Source organism: Psammomys obesus, unplaced genomic scaffold (genome assembly GCF_907164565.1).
Source record: "Psammomys obesus unplaced genomic scaffold, mPsaObe1.curated_primary_1811, whole genome shotgun sequence".
NCBI lineage: Eukaryota > Metazoa > Chordata > Mammalia > Rodentia > Muridae > Psammomys > Psammomys obesus.
Genome location: NW_026596091.1, coordinates 10,479,872 through 10,497,492, shown reverse-complemented (window position 1 = coordinate 10,497,492; position 17,621 = coordinate 10,479,872). Strand labels below are relative to the sequence as shown.

Sequence of the window (17,621 nt, the reverse complement as noted above, 5' to 3'; positions counted from 1 at the left end):
CCACTCTGTGCAGTGAGTAGATTTGGAGCATGCAATGGGAAACTATGACGCTAAGGCAAGAACCTCCTGGCTAACTGGAGAAAGAAGTTACTTTAAATACCTCAAGAAGAAATCTGTCTCTCTGGTCATTAATAAACTGATAGGCAGTCCTCCTTCTGTCCGAACCTGGAGAGATAATTGAAATAGACATATGTTTAATTTGCTAGCTTTCAGAGATCCTTCGTAGAACAGAGCTGGGCCAAGTTACCACATACACTGTGTAACCAGCATTAGCAAAAGAGCTTTGCCTTCCGCAAAGTCTCCCTGACATTCAAGAACGGCCACGGTGGTAGCTGTCTCTTACTTGTGTCTTCCAATAGTTTGGAAAGCTTATTATATATTTTAAACATATTAATGGATCATGAAAAATTTATTATTATCTCATCCACTTTGTGTCCTGAGGTTTAGGGATGTCAGACTTCTTGCCCAAGATCTCACAGCTCTAAGTGGCAGAGCTGATGCTCACTGCCCCCACCCACCCCCAACTCCCTCCCAAGCCACTGCTGCCCCAAAGCTGGCCACACCGCTCTAAAGCTTTTTTTTTTTTAAAGCTTCTCCCAGACCCATCCCCCTCCTCTCCACCCATCCCAGCTTTGTGTCCTCTTTCAAAACTAACTCACAGTCCAGTCTGTGCTGCCCACGCCCTCACGGGTGTGGGGCTCTTTGCGGAAGCCCAGGTGACCTAGCCTAGACTTACAGAAAACCCACCTCGAAGCTCTCAACTGTGGATAGTTGCCTTAAGAGACCCTCCCACCTCCATGCTGGAATGTTGACTGGCTTGATGTTGGTCAGGTCTTGCGAAAGTGATCACAGATGCTGTGAGGTCATGAGTGCAGTGACCCTGTCCTATCTAAAGGACACTGTTTAGTTTTGGTCCTCTCTGACCTCTGGCTCTCAGTATTTTTGCTACACTTTCTGCAATGGTCCCTGAGATTTTGAGGGAAGTTTGTGTGATACAGGGTCCCGTTTGTGTTTGTACACTGCCCTGAACTGTAATGTTCAGATGCAAGACTGGAGTCTTAGGACCAGATGTCTTTAGCGGCTGCAAGCTAGAACTGTAACTAGGGTGAAAAGGATGACAATCAGTTTTACCCTGCAGAAAACTAAATAGGAATTCCAAAAACATTCAAGTTTTCTTCTGTTTGGAAAATGGTACATTTCCACATTAGTTTTGTGTGAGACCAACAGACTGTGGTATAAAGTTTCTCACTAACCAGGTAAATAGAAATAATACTCCTAAACAAGCAGTGGGCCTGTGCTGTACTGGGAGGCTCATGTCTTCCAAAAGGCACTGGGCTTCCACCTGTAACTACCTGGGAGAGATGAGGAAGCTCTCACCCTCTCCGTGCCTCAGTGTCCTCCGTGAAGACTGTTCTCCCACCCTCAGCTCCTCAGGCTGTTGACATGATCTGGTCATGAGACAGGCATGGAGCTATGTGGTTTCCAAGAAGCTTCAAGAGCCCTTAGCCACCTCCCCCCACTGCAATGCCATAGACAGGGACTGCGCCTACAAAAGAGAGCCAGAGGGGGAAGCAACAAGCCTCATCAATGACTGAGAATTAAACCTCTGGGTTGGAAGCCACTGGAATTTCAATGTGGCTTATTGTGAAAGCACACTGTAGCCTGTGTATGAACAACCTTCTATTTCACAACGGTGTCGGAAGAAGAAAATGAGGCCCTCAGTAGTTTCTCAATAATTATTAGCTGCTTTTCTTTAAACAATACACTTGGGATGAATCATTTCATTTTATGATCAACCACAGAAGCAGCAGTGATTACTATAACCATTAACACATATTCATTGGGAGGCAACCACAGAGTCAGGTCGGCCTTGACTTGAATTCTGCATTTGCTTAGAGATCTGGGATGACTCAATGACACTTAACCATTTTTGTCTGCAAAGAGGAGGCAAAAACATCCTAACAGCACTTTGTTGCAGATTAAATACAACACACCCAAGTAATTATCACTTAGAAACAGCTATTTTCTTAGTACTTTGAAAATTGTGCACACTGGAAATCACTACAATTCATAAGAGTGCAGCCCAAAGTTCATCTACTCTAACATTGTTGACATTTTATAGGTCTTGCCTGTTGATGTCTCACCTTAACTTTTCCCCCACTAGAATATTTTGGAGAAAAATAAAACACCGTGGAGCAGTTCATCTCTAAGTGCTTCAGCGTGTAACTTTACCAGACAGTTGAGAAAACAGTGTTCCTACCGTTCTCACTCCCAACAAACCAACAATCCCTTAACACCATCTCATGTCTGGCCTGGGCTGCATTTTCCTAGTTGTCTTAAAATGTTGCCCAGATCTCTAAGCAACCCAGAGGTTTAATTCTCAGTCATTGATGAGGCTTGTTGCTTCCCCCTTTGGCTCTCTTTTGTAGGAGCAGTCCCTGTCTATGGCATTGTAATGGGGGGGGGGGGAGGTGGCTAAGCGCTCTTGAAGCTTCTTGGAAGCCACATAGCTCTATGCCTGTCTCATGACCAGATCATGTCAACAGCCAGGAGCTGAGGGTGGGAGAACAGTCTTCACCTACAAATGAAAGGACTTTGCAGCTAATAAGGCCAGAGTGCCTCTTCTGGCCTCCTCAGGCATCAGGCAAGCATTTGGACCATGTACATTAATACAGACAAAAGTATTCAACACATAAAAATAAGTGAATAAGTCTTAAGGAAAAAGAGGGGCTGTCTAGATAGCACCCGATCCTTTGGAACTGGATTTACAGGTAGCTGTGAGCCTCCATGTGGGTGCTAGGAACAAATCGTGGGTCCTGCTGAGCTATCTAGACAGCCCCTCTTTTTCCAGAAGAGGCGTAACAGCCCTTCAGACTGAGGTTACAACTGGTGTCGAGCCACTATACGAATGCTGGGAATGGAACCCCAATGTTCTGCTGGAGTAGCTAAGCGCTCTTGACTGCTAAGCCATTTCCCCAGCCTCAGGGCTTGCCTCTCTACAGGAGTCAGTGAACCCAAAGACCCTTTTCTCATTAGCCACTCTGGCCTTATTAGCTGCAAAGTCCTTTCATTTGTAGGTGCTTCTTGACCTGTGATGCTTATGATGTTTCTGATAACCAGGTCATTAAACCAGGACTGATTTTGCAATGCCAGGCAAGTTTACTTCACTTCATTAACTGCCTGATGCTCTATGTCTGAGTCATATGGTTTGGATCAGCAAAGCTCCTCCATCCTTTGGAAGTGTCTATATGTCCACACCCCAAATAGTAGAGATGGTTAGGGCTATTGCTTTCCTATTACTCGCCTTTGCCAACGTCAACACTATTATTTTGGCACTGACTTCCTTCTTTCCTGAAAGCGGAAGAAGTAACGATCTTATTGGTAAAGTGTATTCTTATTTGAGCTGCTTTCTTCTTGCTCTCAAGCCTATTGCAATGATCTTACCTGCCATATTCTAACAGGCCACAGAACTTAGCATGAATGACACCATGTTAGAGGTATCATTCTGACCTTAAAACCCAGCAGCTAGACCCAACACCTGCCAAAATGGGAACAAAGACCTAGTCCATAGTTCTAGAAAAGTCTACAAATAAAGTCTCTAAGAGTACTAACCTTGCTTTTCGGCTTCTGTAGTTCTGCTTCTTGCTAACTGAAGTGTGGCAACTAGGGTGTGTGTGTGTGTGGTTTTTGTTTTTGTTTTTGTTTTTGTCTTGTTTTGTTGCTCTTGTGGTTGTGATTTTGCTTTTGTTTTTGTATAGAAAACAAATGGTGCTGAGGCTTGGAGCTGCACTATTCAAGCAAGCGCCACATGTATCCACTGGCCAGCACCTAAGACTCCCCTTTTGGCTTTAAGAATATCTGTATTGAGCCAGGCAGTGGTGGCACATATCTGTGATCCCAGCACTCTGGGAAGCAGAGGCAGGAGGATCGCTTTGAGTTCAAGGCCAGCCTGGTCTACAGAGTGAGTTCTGGGACAGCCAGGGCTACATAGAAAAACCCTGTCTCAAAAAACCAAAACCAAAAAGTAAAAAGAGTATTTGTGCTATGGTCTCTGGGCTTATCTTTATCTTGCAACAGTAGAATTGACTCTGTCTCTTTTACCACCAGAAAATCTCCCAAGCCTGTGATGAAGAGCAAATATCCAAAACAACATTTCAAGATTGAGAGCAGGGGCTGGAGAGATGGCTCAGAAGTTAAGAGCACTGGCTGCTCTCCCAGAGGACCCAGGTTCAATTCCCAGCACCCACATGACAGCTCACAACTGTCTGTAACTCCTGTTCTAGGGGATCTGACTCAAACTTGCAGGCAAAGCACCAATGTAGATAATAAAAATAAATAAATTATTTTTAAAAAGAGTAACAGTAACATTGACTTACCTTCTGTCAGTCTGAGAATAAGAGTGGGATCTAGCCCCAGATTTTCGTAGGAGCCGCCACCTGCTTCAGCATAGAAAGCCAGCTGGCTGAGGTGTGATCGGCTCTTCATTCGGGACGAAAATGTTGTCTTCTGGTAGATTTTCATGCTGCGGTTCATGAGTCTTTCCTATCCAAAGTACAGAAGCATTACAAAGGAATTTTAACACACCACAGTAATACACTGCTATAGTAGTGTTCATATGTAAATAGCAAAGATCTTTGACCTTAAGCAGCTCTGGAGCTCACCCTGGAAGAAATGTGCCCAGCATCCTTTTCCTTCTCATGTGGAGACAAGGAAGAACATATTTTAAAGGTTGGGCCTTTAATAAAGTATCTCAGAAACAGACACAGGGTAATGTCTATCTATATTAAATGCAGGGAAAACATGGAAATGCCAAAGGATTTAGCTTACTGGAAATGAAAACTTAAGGGGGAAAACGGACTTCCACAGAAGGTAGTGAAAACCCAGACTTTGGATTTCTTTCAACTTCTCTCAATTTAATCATGTATTAATCTTAACAAAGGAACACAACGGCCATAGAAAAATTCACCCCAGATGAACATAGTGCAATGTTTCTAGCTATTTTATTCATTATACTTAGGCCTAGGAGCATCCTTTAATCAGTTGCCTTTGGAAAGAAAAACTGAATCTCAGGCCCACTGCTGATTCTTTATTCCAAATTACTTTAAAAATAATCATCTTGGCCTCTAAACCACCCTCCTTCTTTCTTCTCCTCTCTCCCAAAAATACATAACAGCTTTGACACATTCTAATAACAATTCTTAAGGACTCAATGCCTGTCACCAGAGTGAACTCTGTCTCTCCTTCCCATTTTTCCCATCAGCAGAACGGACTTCTCTGTCTCCATTACACAGCTCTGACTCCATGACCTGTCAGTCCCAAGTTGCTACCTGTGGTAAGATGTACTTTTATTTTGTGTTCAGCCACCTATGCAAGCTGGACCCGATTTCAGAAACGTAGTAATAATGAAAACCATGGGTGTCAGACACACTCAACGGGCTGAACCATGCCTCTTGCACTAGTTGGTAATGGCATAACTGCCTTCCCCCACTAGGTGGCGACCTCTGAAGGTCCCTGCTCACCCCTGTCCTCTGCATGCTGTCTCTCCCCAGAATGGTCCCAAGCACAGGACAAGGTGTATCCATACCTGTCATCATGTCCTAACCCATTAAAAAAAAAAAAAAAAAAATCCTGGTGAGAACTATGGCTAAAGGCACAGGGCTCTAACCTTCTTGGGACTCTGATCTTAAAAACCTTACATTTTTCTTTGCAGCAACTTCATTTTCTTTGAAAAGGAAGAGATCTTTGAAAAAGATCTTGTAGGGTCTTTCCATTTTGCTTTCGCCATCTGAAAGGAGAGAAAGAAAACAAAAAAGAGAGTGGGGGAAGGTTAAGGAGTGAATTGTCAGTTACTTTATTGGCCAGTATTATTGGCCAGTTGGAGTAGAGAAATGGGATGCAGGGTCTCTGAGAAGGTGGGGTGCAGATGGATCTTGCCCTCCAGTTAAAACTGGAAATATAGTTCCTGGCTCCCCAGGGTAAGAGCCATATCTTTTGTGCCTACTGTGTATGGCACAAGTTCAGAGATCAGTGTCTCAGGAGACTCAAGCCATAGCTAAGGAGTCTTTGGTAGATCAATGGGATCACTCTTGGAGATATAGTGATATCGAGATGACCCTGGTCCCACCCACTACCCCGGGCATGTAATATGGTGTTGGCCACTTTGGCTCACACCTGCCAGCTCTTTAGAAAGCTCAGCACAGAGTTGCCATATGCAATAGGTAAGTGATACGTGGAAGACTGAGTGCAATATGGCTGGTCCATGAAAAGGGGTGTCAGCCAGGGAGGGCCACCATCCAGTAAAAGCAGGGGAAGTGTGGTTGATTCTTTGGGGGTTCTGTGGGACGCAAAGATATCAAGAAAGCAGATGCTATTGCTGGTTTCATAATACATGTTGAAGAGACAGCTAAGTGGCAGAGGCTGGGGCCCAAGGAGAGCAGCAGTGTGGGAAAACATGGCCAACAAGTTAGGGCCCCACAGAGAGAGAAGACAGTGGTGCAGGGCTGAGCAGCCACAGTAGTTAACTTCGTGTGCTAACTTGACTGGGCTATGGTGTGCCCGGATTAGATGTTATTTTGGGTGTGTTTGTGAGGGTTCTTCCAGGTGAGTTTAGCATTCTAATTGGTAGAGTCAGTAAAGAAAGTTGGCCCTTCCTATATGCGTTGGCATCAAACAAACCACGGAGGACGTGAGTAGGACAAAGGACTGAGGTGGGAGAAATAACCACCCTCTCTCTCTCTCTCTCTCTCTCTCTCTCTCTCTCTCTGTGTGTGTGTGTGTGTGTCTCACTTACACACACACACACACACACACACACACACACGTGCTTTCCTGTTTGAGCTGGGACAGTTTGCCTCATATCTCCACTGATGCTCAACAGACTGGGACTACCCTGTCAGCTCTCCTAGGCTCAGGCCTTTGCACTGCGCTAGACTCTTACACCAGCTTTTCTGAGATTCCAACTTTCTGGTGGTCTCCATAATTGCATGAGCCCTTTCCTCGAAGTGCATTGCCATCCTCGTGGTTCTGTTTTCCGGACCTAAAACCATGACCTTGCCTGAGCCCATCCTGTGTTCCTTACCACAGAACAAGGATGGATCCTAGATCTCCAATGTGGCTGCTGATATTCTCAGAGGGAAGTAGGCTGGATATATCCCATCTGCCCTCTCTTCCCCTCTAGTCTCCTATAAGGACACTAGTTGCATCTTGGGTGGGATCATTTTGATTTTTTGAGACAAAGTCACACTATGTAGCCCTTGGATGTCCTAGAACTCACCATGTAGACCAACCTAGTCTTGAACTCAGAGATCTGCCTGCCTCTGCCTCCCAAATTCAAGGATTAAAGGAGTGCACCACCACAATGGTCACTAGTTGTATTTGATGGATCATAAATTCATGATCCTTAAATTATTTCTGAGAAGACCTTTTTTGGAAATATGTTCCTATTTTGAGGTTCCGGGTAGACTGATCTTTGGGGGAGGCAATATTAATATTGCACCCCTAAATAACACATTATACCCACAGTGTATATTAAAAGTCACCCTTAACCTCCCGCCTGATCCTTCCACAGGCTACAAATTGAGGTGAACCAAGATCTACAACTTGCCACTTTGGCATGAGTCACTAGCTAAGCACAGGCTACTCCTAGCTCAGCCATATCTCCTCTAGGCTCTGCTCTGAAGATACGTGTCATAGCCCACAAGCAGCCTTCAGTGCTTCACCGTTAGTGTTCCTGTGGAGTCTGGGACAGCACCACAAAGCCACTGGCTTGAAATTCTAGAGGTCAGGAGCCTGAAATGAGTCTTCTAACAATGGGCTAAAGAGGGATGTGTTTCTCTGGAGGCTCTAGGTAGAAACTATTTCTTCCATTGTTAGGGCACGCCTCCAAGCCCTGGCTTGCAACCCCTCTGTCCATTTTGGAATGGGCCCATCCTCTGTTTCTGAGCACTGCTTTCCCTCTCTAAGACATGCCTGCTTCCCTCTTGTGCCGACTTTTGGATTATCCCAGGCCCATTAGATAATTTAAAATACTCGTCCCTTGTCAAGGTCCTTAACTTAATCACGTCTTAAAGTCTACATTTTGCTGGGTGTGGTTTGCCTGGTTCTAATTTATTCATTCAACAAATACCCATGAAAGGCCTCGGCTATACACCAGGCAGTGCACATTAGGAAACAAAACAGGGACTCTGCCCTTACACTGAACTGAAGTGGTAGATGTGGGGGAGCGGTAACCGATAATGAAAATAAACAGAACAAGTGAACAATTTTGTAATACAAGTGACAAGGTTTGGGGTGAGCAGCCTTGAGTGGAGGGATGGATCCACTGATGACTTGACGGATCTGTGGAAGAGCAGTTCTGTGGTGACAGAAAGCGCAAAGGCCCTCCCTGAGGCAGGAAAGGGAGAGGGGGCCAGGCAGGGGCAGTATGAGGCAGGTCAGTTAGCAGGTGAATGAAAAGCAGCTAGGAGGTAGAGAGGTAGGAACTGAAACCATAGTGGGAGTCTGACTGAGAAGAGGCTGGGCTCTTGGAATACTCTGAAGGGAAAGACAACAGAATTTCAAAACGGATTGCTTCTGGGATATTTCCCTGACGTACCCATGTTCCTTCCTTTCCACTGGTCCTTGCTCCCTCTCTCCGTCCCTTCTTCGAACTTCTCAATCCCTGAGGAAACAGAGCCTTTGTCACATTGAGCCTGTTTTCCACATCTGCTGTGTGTAATCAGCTTCATAAAATCTAATCAGTTCCAACAAAGAGCATGCCTAGAGAGTGCACATGACCCATCTTAGGTGTTAAATCTTTGTCAGATTTGGAACTGAAAACCAAGAGCTTCCTTGTGTCAGGCCACTGGAATTCCCCATCTTATGGGGAATCCAGGAGGATAAGGGGAGGAGTTGGAGGAGGAAAAATGGCACATTTTCACAGAGCACAGCTCCTTCTGTCCTTTATCATGACAGTAACTGGGTTAACTGTTTTAGCCATCAGATGCTGAAGCGATCCAGCAAACAGTGACAAGTTAACGCACTCCAGCAAGCCAAAACTTCTCAGCTGGCTTTACGAGTTATTTTCATTTTATGCTGGCATGTAGCTTTCTCCCTTACCCCCAGCCACAGCACAATCATATCAAGCACACAGGAAGAATATGTTAACTGATGGCTTTTTTACCTTTAGCACCCAATGGTTTCTGCATATACTGGGATGCTATTTTGTCCTGTGGTCCTGTCCAAAGAAAAAGAAACACATCTTTTAAAAATCCTGTAGACACAAGTGAATATGCTCAGTATGAAACATATCCCCGTAATAAGATCGTAAACAGTCTGTTTGGAGAGGCTGGAGACAACTCATCCACTCAGAGCTTGAACCCACTCTTCTAGAGGACCTGAACACGGGTCCCAGCATCCATGTTGGGTAGCTCACAACTGCCTGTCACTCCAGCTCCGGGGCGGGGGTGGGGCTCTGGCCCTCTCTTCTGGCCTCTGTAGGCACCTTCACTCACAGGAGTGCCCACCCAGACACACACACACACACTTAAAAACAAAAACAAAAAAATCTCTTGACATTTGGTCTTTAATGGCTGAGTCATGTCTCCAGCCTGAAAAATAAAATACATCCTTAAATCACTACTTAGTAACTCAGAGGTGGCTGTGTAGCTGTGGCGTACCGTACTCTGAACTGCCGATATGATCTTTAGGTAAGGCTGGGGCCAGTCTTTGCCTGGTGTCCATTGCCTGTGAGTTAAGGGGGGGTGCTGATGAAATGACTCAGAAGTTATGGTGCTTTCTGGTAAGCCTGACGGCCAGAGTTGGAATCTCAGGAACTAGAGAAGGCTGAGTCTCACAGTGGCCCTCTGACCTCAACACATATACACATGCAAAATCAATATCAATCAATTAGTCAGTCAGTCAATCAATTAATATATTTCCAAAGGGTAGGAATGCTGTGGGTAGAGAAAATTGGGTGTGAAGTCTAGATTTCCTAAAGCTGGCAAGGGAGCACTCACAGGGATGGGCTTGCCACACTCTCCTTTCTTTACGGCCAGCCTCGGGGTGAGGCTGCACAGTCGGGTACTTAACCTCAGCTTTAAAACTTAAAGAATTGCCAAAATAAAGACATACATACAAAAATAAAAAACGAAACCAAAACTTTAGAGAAAACAACTCAGCCCTGAAAGTAAATAATGTCCCGCCCGGTCAGGCCCTTAGGAAGGGTCCCAGGGCTTTGTTCCCAACACAATAACATGCTAATTAAAGTTTTAAAATTTTCCACATTAACGCAAGAAAACTGATGACAAACTGATGCTGCAGTCTCTGGAAGTCCTGATATGCCTATCTGTCCTTTGCATTTATCTCCCGAATGACTAGTGAGGTCTGAGGAAGAACAAAGGGAGGCAGAAGAGAGTCAGCTAGCTCCACTCAGGAAAAGGCAGTTGGGCAATGTCCTGAGTGTAAGAAAACACTACAGTGACCTAGCAAAAGTTATGTCTTCAGTTCATATCCAACATCTAGCACAGTGGCTCTCAACCTGTCGGTCACAACCCCTTTGGTGGGGGGGGGTCTCCTGTCTTTTTTACAGGGGTCTCCTAAAGATCATCAGAAAACACAGATATTTACATTATGATTCATAACAGTATGAATCAGCTATATAGTAGCAACAGAAAAAAATTACACTTGAAGGTTATTATGACATGAGGCACTATATTAAAGGGTCAGAGCATTAGGAAGTTTGAGAACCAGTTTCTAGGGGCTGAAAATCACCAAGAGGTCAGAAGCACCCACAGCTTACCACTGTGGAGTGTTGTACAGGTGAAGTGACTATGACCATGGAGTCTCCTTATATTCTTCAACATCCCCACCTTTGAAAAGGAATAGGAATGGTGGTCTCCTCGTGGAGTTTGCAAATTAACATTTCCAGCCCATGGTAGCAGAGTGCCCACGTACACATGAACAGTTGGATAATATTGCCATAAGAAGATACCAGATGTGTTTGGGGTGTGTGTAAGGAGGTCAGCGAGACTTGGGTACAAAGGAAACATGGAGAGATGAAGCCAGAGAGACATCAAGTTGTAGGTTGTGAGGGGTTGGAAGTCATTTACCTCATTGTTAGGATTATTTTTGATAAAACTGTGTTTGTTACTGTTTCTCTCTTAACCCAGCTATCAAGCAAATAATTGAGACTCTTTTATATTTGTTTAATAATAAACGTCACAACGCAGTAACTGCGCAGTTGCTCTGTTCTTAAACCTCTAAGTTAATTTGGTTTCCTCTCAATGTACATCCCAAAGGTCCTTGCACTTTCATCCAGCCGCATTCTCCCGTGGCTGAATCCCCTTCTTCTTCCTCTAACTCCTCCTCCCCTTGCCTGGCAGGAAGGACAGCCCTGTTCTCTCCTCTGCTCATTGATTGACTGTAAACTGCTTTATTGGCATATCAGGGGACAATTGGAGAGCAGTGTCTACACAACACTGAGACAGTAGATTCTCAGAACCAGGACTGCAACCAGATACAGGGGTGGAGGGGTACAGAAATTAGCATTTAAATTACACAATAACCTTATGTCTATACCTCTTGAAATGGAGAATCGGCCAGTGACTCACCCTGACAACTGAGCTGAGGAGGAACCAAAGAGTGGGACTGAAATCAGACAGAGAACTGTTACGAGGCTGCAGTCATTGGGAAAAGGAAGACAATAAGGTCCCTTGGGATAGCAGTAGAGGCAGGAGAATATTAGATGTCTCTTATAAGAGTCTACCTGGCTCATTGACAGTATAAATGCAGCGTGTCAAATAAAGCACTGAGGCCAAGAACAGGAGTTGTCCTCACCAGAGACAGAAAAGACTGTATAGGGTGCAGGGGATGGTGTATATGTTGCTGGAAAGTGCAGAGCTTCTGATTGGAACATGGTACATTCATCAGACCTCCCAAGGGAACACAGGAATGTGAGGTACTCTTCTTCCAAACAAACACTGTGCTGGCTGATTCAGTCAACCCTCCCATTCCTCAGACACACAATTCTATGCAGCCTCCAAGTTGAATCCTTGGATGAACAGCCTCACAAGGACATCAGAATGGCCCTGAGGGAGACTGGCTCTGGGGGACAGGGAGCCCTGACTCCTGAACTGACTCCTATCAGGGCTTCCCCTTAAGCCTAAGGATGAGACTACTCCGCAGTCTCTTCCAGGAGGGTGGATCATGATGCGTTCCTTCCCAGGTTTGCTTCAACTTTCAGAGGAACAATAACTCTTGCAAAGTGACTGCTCATGGAAGGTGAGTGGGAAATGATGGCTTACCTGTCCTCCAACATAAACAATGGTCTACCCTGTCTTATGACGTTTAAAGAGTATGGACCACAGGCCTTTGTAAAACACCCTAAATGACAATATGGAAGCCTGGTTGGAAGACTCTTGGAAGCAAATTGGGGGTTTTAAAAGGTCCAATCATAGAGCTCTAGACTAATTTAAAATACCATTAAAATTAATTAATGGCATTTATATGCCATTAATACCATTAGCTATAGCATATATTACCAGACACTGGAAGCAATTTCCATTCAGCTTTCAATAACCCTGTACCTACAACCCAGTGAAAATTCACTAACTGAAATTATTTATTCATGTGTGTGTGTGTGTGTGTGTGTGTGTGTGTGTGGCATCTCCCACATCCATGTAAAGATCAGACCAACTCTCTCTGACCCAATGACTTTCCAGTATTCTCCTCACCTCTTCCCCACCCACCTTGTACAAATACTAGGAGGAAAAGCTGTGAACTGTGGCCTTGAACGGTGTGGATCTATCTGAGCCAGCATTTTGTTGTTTACCAAGAAGCCAGGAACCCTTGGGTCCTTGGCCTACTCTCTGGCATGCCTCTTTTAATTAGGTCAGAAGCAGAGCCGAAGGTTGAGGAAATGCATGTCAACTTGACCTCTTTTGCCCTGCTGGCGTCAGGCTTGTCACAGAAAAGGTGGACTTTTCTGTTGACATTTCTGATAGCCCCTTTGGCAAATTGAATAGGAAAAAAAAAGCCACAGAATTGGGGAAAAACTCTAAAGGTCAAGGGTCTGGTGGAAGGAAGGCTAGTGGAAGGGGGTCCTCATAAGAGTCTGGTAATGTTAGAGCAGCTTTGTAATGCCAGCACTATGAGGGTGCTGCAGAGAGCCAAGTGTTTGGAGATAGTTTTAAATGGTGTGTGTGTGTACACATGACTGAAGATCTGGAGAGGCTGTCAGATCCCCTGGAGCTGAGTTTCAGGCAAGCAGCCTAATGTGGGTGCTGTAAACGGACCTTGGCTCCTTCGGGAGAGCCATACGGGCAGCCGAGCCTCTCTAAAGCTCAGGTTTTTGGTCCTTAAGCTTCTTGTGTCTACAGACCCTCTGTTTGCAGGTGCCTCTTAGGGTAATGCCTCCTTGAATGGTCAATCAGATGCATTCAAGCCACCCACTAACACAAATACCCATGAAAAAGGAGAATAACTTCCTTTTATGCTTCCCAGGAATGTACAAACCATATGCAGAGTACCTGAAGCATTCTGTGAAGCCAGGGGAGGAACTGGCACTATAGCCTGAAGTCTAATCCTTAATCGAACTGACCGTCAAGGAAAACAGCATTAAAATAAACTAATAACAATGGGGATGCTTGCTACCCAAGTATAGGTGAGTATTGGTCCAAGTGACTCATATTTCATCTGAAGGTCAAACAAACCCACAAAATAGAAACAAGTGTGCCTATATAAGGCTAGGAAAATGATGCCTTGGGGAATTTTAAAATAGATTCCCTGGGGTCTGGTCAGAGGAGAAGTAACAGAAATAGGAGCAAGACACTTCTGTTGAACCCCAATTTAAATCCATCCTTCATACCTGTAACTAAGTCTGCCAGTGTGCCTTTGCATGCCAAGAGTAGCAGGTTAGCGGAAATTTTGTACTATGAAAGTTCAAGAATTCTCTATGCATAAGTGACTGTATTTCTATTGTCTGCTATTTCTTCTTCTTCTATACCAGGCTGGCCTCAAAGTCATACAGATCTACTATCCCATTGGGCTAATTTTTACTTATTTATTTATTTACTGGCATCACACAGACATTTGTAATTGTGTTTCTACTTTTTGAGTAGCCATTGGGTTTTCCCTCTCACATGGTCTACTTATTATAATTTTGTTTTTTTCTACCCCATCTATATTTTGTATAGGACATTAGTGTAGAGCTAAAGGGTATTTGTTTCTAATCTGTTTGTCTAAAGATTTTTTTTTTTTCTGTTTTTTAATGGCTTTAAAGGTGACTCAAAATTATCCTTTTGGTTTTGCAGAATAAGCCTGCTTTTACGGTATACTTCTCTGTCATTTTCCCCTATCTAGTATAGTCTTTACTGAGCAGGTAGAGTAACTTTCCTGTCTTTGCATGAAACATACCATAGAAACCAAATAAAATTAGGTGTGGTGGTAAAAAGGCTATCCTGGTCTACATAGAGAGCTCCAGCACAGCCAGGGTTACATAGTGAGAGAGAGAGAGAGACCGAGGGAGAGAGAAGCCCTAAAAACATATACATACAAGTAACATTATACAGACTGAGCCGGTTGTATTTCTGTATTCAGGGATATACACGCACCATCTATACGTAACAACAAGGTAAAAGACGTCTTGAATTTGAAAGAGAACAAGGGAGGTTTAGGAGGAAGGGAAGGGGGAAATGGTGTAATTATAACCTCAAAAAATATATTTTAAAATATATTTTAAAAGGAATCTAAACAAACCCTGGTGCTGCCAGCTGTCTTTAAAGAAATCGGACTCCATTTATAACCTTGAGCGTGGAGAGGTCTGTGTAGCGACCGCCCAAGATCAAATCTGGTTTCACCTCACAGCTGAGACCTAACCTTCCCGAATGCGGTAGGGACAAAGCAGGCAGTGACAGCAAACCAATACTCCGTGTCTCAGCTCCATCCTTCCCTGCCCCCAGGTTCCCATCATTTTGGGGACCGCCTGGTAGCAGACCTTAGAGCCTAGCTGGCCAACCGAACAGTGCGCGGCACCCGCAGCTCTGCTTAGAGGCCGCGCGGACTCAGGAACTGCTCGGTACAGTCAGCCCTCCTCCCGTGCGCCTGTCGCCTCGCGGGCGCGGCTCTGCCACACTCGTCTGCTTCTGCGTTTCCACTGCAGGTTCGGGTCCCAGCTTCCCGTAGGGTGTGTCTCTGTCTCTGTGTGTCCCTCTGTCTCTCTCTGACACACACCCGTCTACACACTACACACATGCTCGTGCACACAGTCTTCTTCCAAGTCTCCACCCCTAACTCCCCCCCCCCCCCCGCAGAGATTTTCCCTCCTGACTTTCAGTTCTGCGCTCACCCTGGCTGACGCTTCCCTTGGCCACTGCATCTGCCCAGTTCAATTCCCAGTGTCTAAATTTCAGTTTGTTTGGTTTTCCCCCCCCCCCCCAAAAAAAAGTTAGGGGTTGGAGAGAGGCTGATGTAATCTTTATCTCCTTTACCCAAGACCTGAAAAGGAGACCTGAAAAGGCGGCATCCACAGCAAAGTTTACAGCCTAGAGGCCGTGCTTGTTGGCACCGCTTCTGTCACTGTCACTGGCTGTTTACGAGCTCCCGCCCCGCGCTGCCCAGCCCCTTTCCGCCCCGGAGCCACAGCCCGCGGGCTCTGCCGTCCTCCGCATCTGGCCGGCAGCTAGGACAACCATGGAGAGCCACCACCGCCTCCTGTTGGAAAACGCGCAGCAAGTGGTGCTGGTGTGTGCCCGCGGAGAGCGCTTCCTGGCCGGGCCGGCGCTGCGCAGCCTGGCCGTGCTGGAGGGCGCCAGCCTGGTGGTGGGCACGTGAGTACAGAGTACCGGGGACAGGCTGGGTGGGCTTCCCCAGAAGCCCTTTCTCCAACAAAACACCTTCAGAGGTCATCATGACCATTGACCATCAATCCCCCTGTAGCGTCTTAAGCACTACTATTAGCTGGTGGGCTTGGGTACGGATTCTGGAAGATTCCGTAGATTTTTTTTTCTCCCTAAAATTCCCGATATTGATCCAGGTCTGTGATCCCAACACTTAGGAGACAGAAAGCCAGGTCAGTGGTCCAAGGCCATCCTAGACCGCATATAGAGCTTGCGTGTTAGACCTTGTCTCAAAAAAAAAAAAAAAAAAAAAAAAGCAAGAACTAAAAAAACAAAACCACTTTTAAATAACGCTAACATCACATCCTTCCTCTTTCCCCCTTCATTAGTGGAATGCATTACACAGTCAGGCATGGTGGCCATGCCTTTAATGCCAGCACTTTGGAGGGAGAGCTAGGAAGTCTGAAGACAGCCTGATTTACATAGCTCTGGGGCAGCCAAGTGAGACCCTGTCTTAAAAAACACCCCAGCTGACCAGCAAAATCACTCAAACCCTGCATCAGGGAACTGACGCTAACATTCAGGTGCTTTGCTTTCCAGTTGTTTTCTGAAGTAAATAGAAATGTGCAAACACCTGCACTGTTTGAAGAGAAGGAATGAATATGTATCATTTTGTAGTTTATATTTTCCCACTTAGTAGTGAACAGTGAAATCTCACCATTCCACTGAGAATGTTGAATAGGTACCAAAGGGCCAAAAATCTTAGCGCCTTTGGAAGATGATTTCTAGCTTCCTTGAGTAAGCATGTCATTGGATGCTTTGTTCAAACATGGCACTAGGAACACCCCACTGAATGACAGCCCATGTTCTTTCGGAGAACTGTGTGGTTAGTGTGGCCCGGGAGAGAACCCCGAGCCCTCCGAATCATCCTACACAGGCTGAGATCTCCATTTAGGACTCATAAAACACAAATAGCGCTCTGCACAACCCTTTGCCAGACTGTTTTGCCTTGTGATTCCTGGTTAAATTCAGCTTCATGCCCTTCGGGACATGACAGAAGAAGAGAAAGGGATTCCTAACAGGGGAGCCCCAAGTTCGGGTACCGTGTTTGCCCTGCATTCATACATAGGCCAATCTCTAACCTGGCTGGTCCTCTCTACCAGCTGGTCAGCTGCAAAGTGGGGAGGTTGTTGAACTCAGCCAGATAAAAGCTGTCAGGATTCAAAATCAGAATACAAATTAAATTTTTAACAAATATATCTTAGTTTCTTGCTCTATCCCTAAGTTTGCTTTCGTCAAAATGCCCCACAGTCCTGTGAGTGACCCATTACTGGGAGAAAGTGCGGGGGGGGGGGGGGGGGGATGACAAAGGAAAGAGCTTTTGTGTTTCACTGTGACATTGTTCTCCTTTGTGATGGGTCAAATGTTGGGAAGGGGGAGAAGAGATTAAAGAGGTTTATCCCATGGTGGTCAGGAAGCAGAGACACAGAGAAAGGGAGGGGCCAGAGAAAAGATACAGTTGCAAAAAAACATGCTCCCAAGAGCCCACTCCCTTCAGCCAGGCCCCATGTCCTAAATTCCACCATCTCCCAAGTACCCCAACAAGAAAGAAGCCATTGATGGTTTCATTCACTGATGAGACCAGAGCCTTCTGGTCCTGATTACTTTTCCAGAACCCTGCTTTAGAACACTGCTACATTGGAGGCCACCCTTTCAACACAGGAGCCTTTGGAGGGCCTTTCAGAGTCAAGTCACAACAAATAAGGATCAGTGACTAAGGGTGTTTAGGAAATGTAGTCTTTACTCTGA

General features: G+C 45.4%; 2 protein-coding genes across 4 annotated transcripts in view; one reads left to right on the top strand and one right to left on the bottom strand.

Annotated features, from left to right (window-relative positions):
- Positions 1–1,392, bottom strand: part of Ccdc38 (coiled-coil domain containing 38) — a 31,862-nt gene extending 30,470 nt beyond the window's left edge. Inside the window, exons 1-2 of one of the 2 annotated variants that reach the window (XM_055627962.1) lie at positions 748–1,392; positions 101–165 (exon numbers count right to left, since the gene is read on the bottom strand). In XM_055627962.1, the coding sequence (XP_055483937.1) occupies positions 101–129 (29 nt within the window). In that variant the 5' untranslated portion in view covers positions 130–165; positions 748–1,392. Of the gene's footprint in view, positions 1–100 lie in introns of both variants that reach the window. The other variant, XM_055627960.1, reaches the window with a different exon arrangement.
- The window catches only part of Amdhd1 (amidohydrolase domain containing 1), a 35,186-nt gene that overhangs the window by 3,659 nt on the left and 13,906 nt on the right, over positions 1–17,621 (top strand). Inside the window, exons 2-3 of one of the 2 annotated variants that reach the window (XM_055627963.1) lie at positions 13,480–13,639; positions 15,470–15,803. In XM_055627963.1, the coding sequence (XP_055483938.1) occupies positions 15,667–15,803 (137 nt within the window). In that variant the 5' untranslated portion in view covers positions 13,480–13,639; positions 15,470–15,666. Of the gene's footprint in view, positions 1–13,479; positions 13,640–15,448; positions 15,804–17,621 lie in introns of those variants that run through there. The other variant, XM_055627964.1, reaches the window with a different exon arrangement.